At 40.9% G+C, this 13660-nt stretch overlaps 1 protein-coding gene across 1 annotated transcript; it reads right to left on the reverse strand.

The window, feature by feature from the left end:
• Positions 1-1461: 1461 nt before the first annotated feature.
• LOC140316559 (protein NLRC3-like) lies at positions 1462-13388 on the reverse strand. The gene is made up of 11 exons (XM_072394475.1): positions 13301-13388; positions 12312-12422; positions 12060-12227; positions 10381-10500; positions 7265-7343; positions 6896-7103; positions 4992-6780; positions 4307-4480; positions 3748-3921; positions 3326-3372; positions 1462-3199 (listed from the first exon to the last, which is right to left on the reverse strand). Exons 2-11 carry the CDS (start codon positions 12377-12379, stop codon positions 2661-2663), a joined length of 3366 nt encoding a protein of 1121 aa, XP_072250576.1. The 5' UTR covers positions 12380-12422; positions 13301-13388; the 3' UTR covers positions 1462-2660.
• Between the last annotated feature and the right edge of the window lie 272 nt (positions 13389-13660).

A 13660-nucleotide genomic window follows, 5' to 3' on the forward strand; every position in this document is an offset into this window, starting at 1 on the left:
CTACTCTCTCTGAGTATCTGTGCAGAACTTTAAAGTTCCAGAAATAAGGTCCAGGTTTAAAAATACCGGCGTTCCCCTTTAATAGTTCCACTTTGCATCACCCAACCAACCTTTGTGTGTGGCGATAAACAGGCTGTGAAATAGACATACTGGGTTATCCATGTTGCCTTATGAGTTTGATGCAGGGCTCTTATTACCATATACATTGGGGGGGGGGTATTCAGACGCTCAAAATACCCCCCCCCCCTTTTTTTTTTCTGTGTTTCCTCATTTATTTTCTAAAGCCAAATGGACCCTGTTTGTATTCCCCCTTTTGAGCAATCACACAACTTCCCCAGTAGTGGCTCAAGTGGGCACACCTGGATTTTCTCACATGGATTTGACCTTTTTACACGTGTATTTTTAGCCTTATTTGATTAGCTAACTACAGATACAAAAACAGATTTGGGTCCTTTCCCAATTCCCCCCTTGGCCCCTTTTCTTTTGGGGATCAACTCTTTGAAACTGGGACATTGGGAGCTGTTGGGAGATTGGGAGATTTAAAAAATGTCTTCGGGGAAGGCAAGCTGTCCTTGTGGATCTGAAGGTATCTGGAGTGTGGGACATGAGCTGAGGCAGGAAAAGGAAAACTAGTTTCATATTCATGTCTTATAAATGATAACTCCAAGTAAAAACAAAACAACCAACATCAAACATGTGGACTTGGAATATCTTATATACAAAAAATTGTAAATTTTTAAAGAAAAATACGTTGTTATATTACAAACATAAATATAGGATTTAAAAAATCGTTTACAATTATTTTGGAGGCTTTTATTTTTATATCTTCACCGGAGGTGATATCTAATTGCGTAGCTGCTAGCTTGACGATCTCTCTGCATCTGTCTCTATACTTCCCCCTGGTGGTTATAAGCTGTAACTACACCATCAAAGTCAGTAGTACGAACATTGAAATGTGGTAAATCTTTGCAGGAAAACTATTTCTGGCAGCAGTTTCAGAGCAGTCGCGACCTTCTTCTTAACCAGCTCCAACATGATTGACTCGAATTTTGCCACAATATCAGTTCGTTGTTTGTCCATCATTACTTTAATGATACGTAGCATCTCTTCATTAGCGCCTCAGGTGACGCGGGCTCCGAGGGCTGGTGTTGCGGCCTGTTCTGTCCGGACTTCGTTGACTCATTCTTCGCACCACAATAATGTGGTTCCGACTCTCAAAATGCAGGTCTGTTATAAAACATTCAATCACCTTGAATGTGGAGACAGTTGACAAACTTCGAATGATATTAAAACTATATCATAAGCACATTCCCGAGGAGCGGCCGAAAAACACGTCATCGTTCGTGTCTCCGCAGTGCGCCCCCGTGACTTTCACTCCTGATCGCAGCAATAAAGATGCAACAAACATGCAGATTGCACAAACATGTTGACTGTGTCGCACGTAGATTGATCTGCCACTTTATTTCACATTCTGTTCCTTGTTGGATGTATTTTTTTTACTCCAACATTATAGCTGCTTGGATATCCAGCAACACAGTTAAACACGCATTTTATTCAGAATTGACTAACAATAGAAATCACTAAACGTTCGATTTTATTTAGTTCTGCATTACATTTACTTTATATATAATTACTGTCTACGTGTGTACACAAACAGACAACTAAAGCATGTAAATGTATGAAAACCCTGTAATGTCCACATCTTTTCACTTTAAATCATGTGATCAGAGCAATCTATACATTTCACACAACAGTAAATATTTTCCAACTCTTCCCTCTGAACATGAAAGCATCACAGAAGAAAGTAACATGGAAAACTTAGCCAGCTACTCATTTTAAAGATATGTCAAATGTTGTCCATCTGTCTGGAGGACATCCCCAAATTCATCTACCACTTCAAAAAAGCTCATTTTCACACCAGCGTTCACAAATACAAGCATGTACTGAGAGAAAGAGGAAGAGTCTCTGCAACATCTGGATCCAAACAACAGCAGTGAGGAAAACCGGCTGAGACATTCAACGTTTGGAACTTTCAGTCCAAAGCAGATGTTGTGGACTGTTAAGTTCAAATATTGTTTGTGAAGGATAATTTCAGTCCCCTTTGTGAGCGTTCAACAACAACATTTAGCAACATTCTGCCATCGGAAACTAGTTCCAGTCCAGTTGTCATTTCATCATCTAACAGGAAGTGAATCTGAAGAAACATCAGGATGAACTCTGGCTGTTCACCAAACTCTTGCTCATTGGAGCAGAATCAGTGAAGATCTGTCAGCAGGTTGGAAATTCATCTTGGCTGATAGCAGCTCAGGGATTCCTCTCTGATACCACAGTTTGTCACATGTGCAGCAAACTAACTGCAGCTGACATGAACCTAATGGTCTCAGTTGAAGTGAGCTGCAGAGAAACACAACATACTGATATTCAATGGGAAGCTTTGACTGGAAACACGCAGAAAAACAACATCCTGGAAGAATGACAGCTTCCATCTCTAAAGGACTGGAAGAGGAAGAAGTTTCCAAGGAATCATTGAGAAGAGTTTCAAACAAAAATTGACTGAATCCACAAATCTGGAAAGGTGTTTCTGAGTGAAAGAAACAGACGTGTACAGACTGAACTATCTGTTCAACAGTGATTATCTGACAGGAGGAAACTCTTTATACTCAACACAGAGACACTGAGGAACCAGATAACCAGGACCCGAACCCAAATCCAGGATGCAGAGGTTCTTCAGTGAATGTGTTGTTGAAGGTGTGGAGGTGGATCAGTGTGTCAGAGGAGACTCTGTAGAAGGACAGAGTGCCAGCAGGATGGTCCACATACACTGCTGCTCTGTTAGAGACAGAGGAGGAGGAGGAGGAGGAAATGGTTGTTTGTCTGTTATTGTGCCAGACAGAGTAACCTCCATCAGAGCAGCTCAGACTCCAGGACTGATCATTACATCCAAGCCCACAGTCTCTGTCTCCTCTCCTGCTGATTCCTCTGTAACTCACTGACATATAAACATGTCCTCTCCACTCGACCTCCCAGTAACAGCGACCAGTCAGAACATTTCTACACAGCAGCTGAGGTCGGTCATCAAATCTGTCTGGATGATCAGGATATGACTGAACCTCCTCCACCCGCGTCACCTTCCTGTTGTTGTCAGACAGTTTCAGGTTTCTGTTCACTGTGTTTGTGTCGATGGTGAGTTGACAGGAATCTGATGCAGAGAACAAACACAATCCAGCTGCAGTTATTGATCTATCATCTGTTCACTTTGGTCAATGAGTGATGTGACAGTGTGAAGATGGATTGATGTCATGAATCAGATGAAGAACACACTTACACTTCCTCAGACCTGGTGTCAACCATCGTTCTCCAGCAGGCTCCACCCTGAAAGGGGGGGGGGGTGGGGGGGGGGTCAGAGCAGCACAGTCTCTTTCAGCATGCAAACATGGACATGACATGGCTCTCACACACATTTTGTTCTACAACAGCTCACATGAATATTGGATTGGTAAAGTCTGAACTGACAACTACACTTCAATGATGGTTAAGATGGAGATAAGCTAATTATTTCCCTGTGCTTCCAGTCGACAAGTTAAGTGAGGCTAAACTGTTCAAATCTCAGTAAAAAGGAAAATGTGAAGTAGGCCTCTAACAAACCCGAGTTTGTGTGGGTAGTGACTTAATGAACACAGCTTCTCATAAAGACTGAGTGAAAAGCAGATCAAGTGTTTCCAGCTCCTCCTACTCGAACAGACATACATGAGAGTTTCCAGTTTGCAGTTTGGATCTTCCAGTTGAGCAATGAGCAGCTTCACTCCTGAGTCTCCTGGATGGTTGTAGCTCAGGTCCAGCTCTCTCAGATGGGAGGGGTTGGAGGTCACAGCTCCAGCCAGAGAAACAGAGCCTTCCTCTTTGATCAGACAGCCCGACAGGCTGCAGACACACAAAACAACACAGAAACTCTGACAGAACTGCTCTGAAACTGAAGCTGAATGTCATCAAATGTTGACCTGATGATGGCACAAAATAAAAGTCAGAGAATCATCAACTACTGGAACTGGTCCCTCTGAGGACGACGTGAAACAAATAACATCACAATCTATGAGATGTTGAGACATTTCAGACTGATGGAGGTTTCTTCCTGTTAAAAGGGATTTTTTTCTTTCCACAGCCTCGTGCACGCTCAGGATGGGAGATTGGATCAAAGAGAAGTTTCAGTGTGATAACAGATCAACAGATCAACCTGTTTCATTGATGAAGGTATTGATGGAAGTCAGAATTCTATCAACTCTCAGCTGAAAAGTTTATGAATCCTTACCCGAGTGTTTCCAGTCTGCAGTTTGGACTCTTCAGTCCAGCAGAAAGCTGCTTCACTCCTGAATCCTGCAGGTTGTTGTTACTCAGGTCCAGTTCTGTCAGACTGCAGGATTGGGAGCTGAGAGCTGAGGACAGAGCTTTACAACTTTTCTTTGAGAGGTTACAGCCACTCAGTCTGAGGAGGAAATGAGATGGAAGGAAATAACTTGATCGATTCATCAACCAAACTACATTCGTATTTGATTATTTGATTCGTGGAAGAATTCTGTTTCCCTGTTTGTTTCTGTTTATTTGTCCATGGAAATAAATGATAGAAATAAAATAAAATAAGCTAAATAGAGTTTTTAGAGTCTCTCATGTTTTAAACACAACAAAACAGACAGCAAAACCAAATCTACATCTGTCTAATTCACATTGATTGTAAGAGTTAGTTAAGCCAGATAACTTACTAATGAGACAGAAGAGCAAATAAACTGATTTAATTTATTAATCAATCAAACAAATTAACTCTAAAATTGATAAATAACAGTTAAGTATCATCTCACATCACTTGTAAGATGATATTTTGTTGTGAACTTTATAAATAAGTTAATTTGAAACTGAGTTTAACGCTGATTCTGCTGTTTTTCTCCAGTTAATAAGTAAACAATGTATTTAAAGAGAAATATATCTATGTTTGTACTTACAGAGCTTTTTTGGAGGCTTTGACCACTGGCAGCAGCCTCAGAAGAGCCTCTTCTGAATCAGAGTATTTCTTCAGGTCAAACACATGCAGATCTTTTTCTGATGACAGTAAGATGAAGACCAGAGCTGACCACTGAGCAGGAGACAGTTTATCTGTGGAGAGACTTCCTGAACTCAGGTAACGTTGGATCTCCTCCACCAGAGAACGATCATTCAGTTCATTCAGACAGTGGAACAGATTGATGCTTCTCTCTGCAGACAGATTCTTACTGATCTTCTTCTTGATGTACTCGACTGTTTTCTTATTGGTCTGTGAGCTACTTCCTGTCTGTGTCAGCAGGCCTCGTAAGAGGCTCTGATTGGTCTGCAGTGAAAAACCCAGGAGGAAGCGGAGGAACAGGTCCAGGTGTCCATTTGGACTCTGTAAGGCCTTGTTCACAGCACTCTGGTAGAGGAGAGTCTCTTTTAGTGTTTTAGACTCCTGAGACTGTGATTGTTCTCCCATCAGGTTGACTCCTGAGTTGATAAAGGTCAGATGGACATGAAGAGCAGCCAGAAACTCCTGAACACTCAGATGGATGAAGCAGAACACCTTCTCCTGGTACAGCCCTCTCTCCTCTTTAAAGATCTGTGTGAACACTCCTGAGTACACTGAGGCTGCTGAGATATCGATGCCACACTCTGTCAGGTCTGATTCATAGAAGATCAGGTTTCCTTTCTGCAGCTGCTCAAAAGCCATTTTTCCCAGAGACTCAATCATCTTCCTGCTCTCTGGACTCCAGTGTGGATCTGTCTCAGCTCCTCCATCATACTTGACCTTCTTCACTTTGGCCTGAACAACCAGGAAGTGGGTGTACATCTCAGTCAGGGTCTTAGGTAGCTTTCCTCCCTCTCTGGTTTTCAACACATCCTCCAGAACTGTAGCAGTGATCCAGCAGAAGACTGGGATGTGGCACATGATGTGGAGGCTTCGTGATGTCTTGATGTGGGAGATGATCCTGCTGGCCTGCTTCTCATTTCTGAATCTCTTCCTGAAGTACTCCTCCTTCTGTGGGTCAGTGAACCCTCTGACCTCTGTCACCATGCCAACACAGCCAGGAGGGATCTGATTGGCTGCTGCAGGTCGTGTGGTTATCCAGAGGCGAGCAGAGGGAAGCAGTTTCCCCCTGATGAGGTTTGTCAGCAGCACATCCACTGAGGTGGACTCTGTAACATCAGTCAGGGGCTCTTTGTTGTGGAAGTCCAGAGGAAGTCGACACTCATCCAGACCGTCAAAGATGAACACAACCTGGAACTCTTCAAAGCTGCAGATTCCTGCTTCTCTGGTTTCAGTAAAGAAGTGATGAACAAGTTCCACCAAGCTGAACTTTTTCTCTTTCAGCACATTCAGCTCTCTGAAAGTGAATGGAAACAGGAACTGGATGTCCTGGTTGGCTTTGCCTTCAGCCCAGTCCAGAGTGAACTTCTGTGTTAAGACTGTTTTCCCAATGCCAGCCACTCCCTTTGTCATCACTGTTCTGATTGGTTCATATCTTCCAGGTGGGAGTTTAAAGATGTCTTCTTGTCTGATGGATGTTTCTGCTCTGTCTGCTTTCCTGGATGCTGTTTCAATCTGTCTGATTTCATGTTCATCATTGACCTCTCCAGTCCCTCCTTCTGTGATGTAGAGCTCTGTGTAGATCTGATTCAGAAGGGTTGGGTTTCCTGATTTAGGAATCCCCTCAAACACACACTGGAACTTCCTCCTCAGAGCAGATTTAAGTTTACGTCCACAAACAGCAGCAGTAAGTTCTGAATGAAGACAACAAATAACATTAGTAATTAACAGGTTGTTGTTCTGTGTGTTGAGACATCAGTAAATGTGTCATTTATCCAGCAGGTTAAATCTTTAGAGAAATCCTCTTACTGCTCTGCAGACGGTCAGCCAGCTCCTCCTGCTTCATTCTCCTCAGGAAGTGAACTGTGATCTTCCCTAGTGCCTCTCTGCTGCTCCTCTGCTCTTCATCCTCATCCTCCCTCTGACTCACTAAGCATTCTGGGTAATTTGGACTCAGAACCTTCTGGATCTTCCTCAGCTCCTCCTTCACAAAAGTGACCATGTTGTCCTCCAGCAGCTGGAACAGAATACTATATGAATGAGCCAATCGACTGAACTCATGGAGTCAAACATCAGATCCATGTTGGACACTCTGACAAGCCACTGGTCTACAAAGTGCAGCATGGAGATGACTGTGAACAGAATAGATGGAAAAGTAGTTGTTGTACATGTACAGACCATAAATATGGAGTGCAGCTGTGTTTGATGCTGCTGGGCAGACTGACTACTGGGAACCTCTGAGCTCTGCTGGTCCACTCTGTGGAAGAATCATGAAGAATGAGCTCACATTCTGTCTGTCCACACAGAGACAAACACAAGGTAAAGGTCCTATTAGTTATATTATTGATTACAACTCTGTCAAAGGTTGTTGTCAACAGTGAAATATCATTTCTGTCTGTATTTCAGTGGAGCTTCAGTAGCTTCCATTTTATTGTGTTGGTTTATCAGCCTGACTAATGAAGTTCCTCCAGCTTTTATTGACCTTTTTAATGCCGTGGACAAGTCATTCAACATGTGCCTGTTTTTCTTCTTTTGCTTTAAACAGAGCTTGAAGATGCCACTAGCTTTACACAGGACCATTGTTAATATAACCTATAGTCTTTTTATGCATTAGATGATATTCTGCTGTGGTAGAGGAGCACTATGCTGTCATCTCTTACATGTGATGGACACAACAGGTCCAGCAGTAAAACCCATTCATCCCTCTCTCCAACAACTCTCTCCAGCATGTCCTGGGGGATCCTGGAGGTGTACCCAGGTCAGATGGGACATATAATCCCTCCAGTTTGTTCTAAGTCCCCTTTGGGGTCTTCTAACAACAACAATATCTTCTTCTAAACCATCAACTTGTATTTTAGACCCAATCCCAACCAGACTGTTCAAGAAGATTTCCCTCTAAACCAACACTTCCATATTGAATTTGATCCATCTGTCTTTGTTGAGATATGTACCTCAGAGTTTTAACAACACACTGAAGGATGCACATCTTTTACAATTTTCTGGACTGACTGGGAGGCAGAACAGGCCTTTGGGTAACAGAAACATGTTTAAGGCTCACCAGTGATCAATCTGCAAAACTGTCTCGAAGTGTCCAGAATTACATTTTAGTGAATCTCAAAAATCTCAAAATGAATCTGACGGAGCACTTTGTTATGATTTTAAAAATCTTTCTTACCTCTTTGCTACCTGTTGGTATCCATATCTGTCAGATATGAGAGGATTCTTCATGGAGAACCAGCTGGGTTCAGCACTCTCCAGCTTCCTCCTGATTAAAAAAACATAGATTATAATCTTCACTGCACTCAGAACACAGTCAGGATGTACGTTTACTTAATATATCTGAACAAGCAAATACCCAATCCTGTTTAAAACTCAGAAGGTGATCAACTCAAAATGTCACATGTTGCATTTAATCTAAACCATTTAAATTAAAAATCTGGAAATAAAACTAAATAACAGATTGTATGTGTATGAACATAAATAATAAACAAAGATTACAAACCCTCCGCCTTGCTTTTGTAAAGTAAAAGAAGAAGCGATCATTTCTATGTTCTACAAACTGAGTCCTACATCCATCAAACACACATGTTCAAATCCATCAAACGAGAGTTGGGGTTCCAGGTTTGGTGCCAAGTACTAGAACCTTTATATCTACAGACAGGTGAAGAGGTCTTATTCAAACCTCTGATGCAGAATGTCTGCAGTTCCATTTGCTGTAGAAGTGTGTGTTGTGATAAAAGGTCATCAGAAGAAAAGGTTGTGGATTTCAAAATGAAGAATTCAAAATGAAGCCAGAATCACTTCAACTGAGTCATACATGTGTCCAGAAAATCACCAACAACTAGTGTAAGTCTCCACGTGTTGGTGTCAAAATGCTGTATCACCAGTTAGAAAGACAAATTGTCACATTGTGACAAATGTCACAATATTTTTTTCCATTCATTTTTCACCAAGAGCTTGTCGTGACGATGGGAGAGTGGGACTGCTGCTGAAGTCTTCTCCAGCACATCCCAAAGATTGTCCATGGGGTTAAAGTCTGGACTCTGTGGGGGCCAACCCATGAGGGAAAATGATGTCTCAGGCTCCCTGAACCACTCTTTCACAATATAAGCCCTATGAATCCTGGCATTGTCATCTTGGAATTTGCCCACGCCACCAAAGAGTAAAAATCCACTGATGGACTGACCTGGTCGTTCAGTATATTCAGGTAGTCAGCTGATCTCATTCTTTGGGCCCATAACGTTGCTGAACCTCGACCTGACCACCTGCAGCAGCCCCAGATCATAGCACTGCTCCCACAGGCTTGTACGGTAGGCACCAGGCATGATGGGTGCATCACTTCATCCACCTCTCTTTTTATCCTGATGCTCCCATCACTCTGGAACTGGGTAAATCTGGACTCATCAGACCACATGACCTCCTTTGATCACTCCAGAGTCAAATCTTTATGCTCCCTTGCAAACTGAATCCTTTTTTCCTGATCAGTCTCACTGATAAGTGATTTTCATCAGGCTACACAACTGTTTAATCTCAATCCCTTGGTTTTCCTTCTCATTGTGCATGTGGAAATGTTCTTATTTTCACTATTAAACAGAGCTGTGAGTTCTCCTTTCGTTTTATGATTCGATGTCACCAAACATTTCAGTGATCACGTGATTTGCTTAGTTCAATCCAGGTGGTGACTTATTTTTGGACGGGAAGTCTATAATCATGTCAGAACTGCCAATCTTAAAATGTATCATAAGAATACATGAACAAAATACATTTCTAACACTTTTTTGCATAGTTGACTTGATGCGAGTTCTTCAGGTTTTTCTGCTAATGATGTTTGAACATAGTTGAAGTACGAAGAAGCAAATTATTTGTTCCTCAAGTTAGCTATCAACGTTTAGTTTAACTGATAAGGAGCAGCTGTTTTCAGACAGACAACGCTGTAAAAAGAAATAAAAAATAAATATTTTGAAGGGGCGAACCCTAAAACAGAGAAAATCCAGAAACAAGGGGCAGATAAACAAATAAAAAGATTTGTTTGAATAAAGTCAATATTTCCCATGAAATTCTACCACAAAAAAAAGTTGTTTTAATAAATACTGTGAGATAAAAATATAATTACAGACTCAGTTGACTAATTTATGAGCAGTTGTCAATAAAAGATCACAAGATCTACTGCTACAGACTGAAGAAAAGTTCATTTCCAGCACAATGGAGAAATGGATGTGAAACAGAGCTGAGCTCACATTAAACACATGTTGGACTAAAAACTGACTCTGTTACAACATCTACACTCAGCTCACCTCTTAAAGGATGGATGTTGGTCTGATTTGAAGTCAAGAGGAGGATCCATTGAACAGTCACTCTTAAAGGACACACAGCTGGGTTCTGGTTCAGGTTTACGTTTGGATCTCTGATGGATCCTGAGAGAAATCATTTGTTCTATTAAAACTCACAAATTTCCTGAAATTCAACCACAGTAAAAACAACATAGTTTTAATAAAGACTTTGACTCAGACTTAGACTCAACGTTATTTACCCCTTGGGATGACTCCTTCAAGGAAATTCAAGTTGTTGTTTTTTTAGACCAAAAGTATAATCACAGATCTGGTGGACCGAATTATTGAAAAATATGAATAAAGGATTAAAACATCAAAGATCTGAACAATTATAATTAATTCATTTTAAACCAATAATATCTTCCTTTGATCTTTAATTTATAAGTTAAATGTATCTCTACTAGGGGTGGGCATTCGATTAAATTTTCTTAATCGATCGTCGGGAGAATTAACGATCAAGTTTCGATTAATCATCACATTTTTTTTAATAATTAAAAAACATTTTTTAACTTTTTATATATCAAAATGCAATGAAAATACAAAAAACAACGTGTTTTCCTCGATGAGATCTTTATAAGGAGAAGAATAACTCTTGTGGGAGTTAAACTGACGTTCAATGGTTACGCTTGAAGATGTGCGCTGTGGCGCTCTAAAGCCTGCAGCTGCGAGCCGGCGCTCTTAAACACAATTGACCCTCGTTTGTTCCAAAATAATAACAATTTAAAAAATCACGTTAAACAATAACTAAACCAAAAACATAGCAATACTTAGGTCTGACAGGTTTTGCCAAAATGTAACTCATAAACTATCCAAAAGGCACGGAGTCTAAAAGAGGGTGAGAGATAGCCTACCTAAAAACTGATTAGGCTACTTAACAAAGCCTCGTAAAAATAACTAGTAAGCCCAACTCACATACCACTTCAGCACCAGTCTGATGGTGTTTTGTTGATAAAGATAAGCATGTTAACATGCTCTGGGGTCAGACGCGACCGCAGCCTGGTGACCGTCAGTCCAGCCGCCGAAAACACGCGCTCTGAGGGGACTGATGCTGCTGGGATGCAGGTACCTCCGCGCGGAACTATTTTCCATTCACATTCCACCAGTCATTAAACTAAATGTTTAATTGCTGGCACACACTAACATTTATTGCACTGCTTCTAGACTCCCACTACGCAACACAACTAGCATTTTATCGATAAAATAAATAACGCGATCGACGAAATTCTTAAAGGTTAATTATAAATTCCTCGATTAATCATGCCCATCCCTAATCTCTACTTAATTTCTATTCAGGCCACATAATCTTAAAGTAAACCTCCATGGTGTTCTCCCACCTATTCCTTCTTTCTGAGTGTTTATTCCTGCTTTCAGTGTTCTTTAATGTTCATCACACACCACCCTTAGACACTGATTTATGTTTAGAACTCCTCATAAATGTCGATTTATGTTACTCTGTTGTGTTGGGTGTTTCTCATAATTCCCTCACACTTGATCTGTGAAGGTATGATCATTAACAACATTTCCCTTTATAAATCAATTAATTATTGCTTACTGCTACAGACCAAAGAACAGTGAACTTCTAGAGCAACATGGACTCTTTCCTTCTTCAACATGGACACTGTTACTGTCTACACTCAGCTCACCTCTTAAAGGATGGATGTTGGTCTGATTTGAAGTCAAGAGGAGGATCCATTGAACAGTCACTCTTAAAGGACACGCAGCTGGGTTCAGGTTCAGGTTCAGGTTCAGGTTCAGGTTCAGGTTCAGGTTCAGGTTCAGGTTCAGGTTCAGGTTCTGGTTCTGATTGGCTCCTGTGAATAAAGGTGGTTTGGTGATGTGAGTCCGGAGCTCTGACATGGAGAAGAGTCATGGACAGTTAGAGATGCTCATCTCACCTCTGAGCTTTGCTCTGGCTCTCATGTTCCCCACACAGAGTGGTTTTAGTGTCCTCACACTGGTCCATGCTGCTGAATTCACATCAGCTCACACACACTTTCTACCTTCATCTGCAGAGGAAACACAAGTCATTCATCTGCACATCAACTCAAATCCTCCTTTTCATCATTTGGGCTTTACAAAGATCAGCTGCTCTACTTCCATCAGTCCACTAGATGGAGTCATGGAGCTACCACCCAGACCTCATGATGATGGACCATTACGTACATTTACTGACATGAAACAGGACGGAGATCAGCTGATTTAATGTCTGAACCAGAAACGGACTAATATGCTGTTAATAACAGAACCTTCTACCCTGGGAAGGTTCCATCTTTGTCTGCAGGTTCCATCTTGTGTTTAAAAGTACAAATAAAATGTCCCTGATAAAAACTTGAATGAAACGTTTTAACTTTTGGTTGAATTCAATAAACAAAAAGAAACAAAGATGAAAGATTTTTACTTGCATATAAAGGAAAGGAAAAAGCTGAATAAGACATCACACATTGATCAATAAAGTAGACAGAACATCTGAATCTACTTCATTTCATCATTAGACAATATTAGTAATTATATGTTCCATCAAAGCTGCACACAGCTTCATAACTGATTAGTCAGACACATTTTAACTGACATTCGTGTTATTTTAATCTGAAAGGTGACACAGGAAGCAGCAGGAAGCTGCGGTGTCTGACTGTAATGGAGGAGCTGTCTTTAATTCTATGAAGATCAGTTCTTAATGAAGAAAACAAACATCATCAGCTGATCATCGAGTTGCTTGATTCCAGTTCATCAATAAGCTGATAATCATGTAGATTTGTCTTAAAACTCAAAAGCGATCAAAGTTTCCTCTGAAATAAGAAGTGAACACGTTCCCCAAACATTACAGAGCAGAAACAAACAGCTTAAAGGTTCCAAACAAGTTACTTAAGACAGATTTCATACTTACAGTCTGTTCAAACTGTACAAAATGTTGAAGAAGACATCGCTCTTCAAACTGACACAGTGAGCTGTTTCCTGGAGTTAGTCAGGAGCTCCGCCCCTGGTGGAGAGGTGGAGGGGATTCCCAGTAAGAACAGGTTTTACAGGAGCTCAGGTGAGAAAACAATCTGCTTCTACACAAACCACAGCTGAATATTTCACACACAACATCCAGTCATTTAATTCAATGTTTCAATTAAATACAAAAGTGATTTCTAAAAAACAATAAATATGACCTTTCTGTAAATCTGTGTGTAAAGTCATTCTCAGCTCAACCAATTTTTCCAGCCCATGAATTTGATTAGCTGAGGATTTAAAAGTGAAAACG

This window comes from Leuresthes tenuis, unplaced genomic scaffold, assembly GCF_036924035.1.
Source record: "Leuresthes tenuis unplaced genomic scaffold, fLeuTen1.0.hap1 SCAF_1, whole genome shotgun sequence".
NCBI lineage: Eukaryota > Metazoa > Chordata > Actinopteri > Atheriniformes > Atherinopsidae > Leuresthes > Leuresthes tenuis.

Bases quoted from the DNA above. Each gene is read 5' to 3' on its own strand.
- LOC140316559 (XM_072394475.1), bottom strand. From the start codon at position 12,379: ATGGACCAGTGTGAGGACACTAAAACCACTCTGTGTGGGGAACATGAG. The intron at 6,781-6,895 runs GTAAGAGGATTT...GTCTTCATTCAG, and splicing joins GGCTGACCGTCTGCAGAGCA to AACTTACTGCTGCTGTTTGT. The intron at 4,481-4,991 runs GTAAGTACAAAC...TTTCCTCCTCAG, and splicing joins AAAGCCTCCAAAAAAGCTCT to ACTGAGTGGCTGTAACCTCT.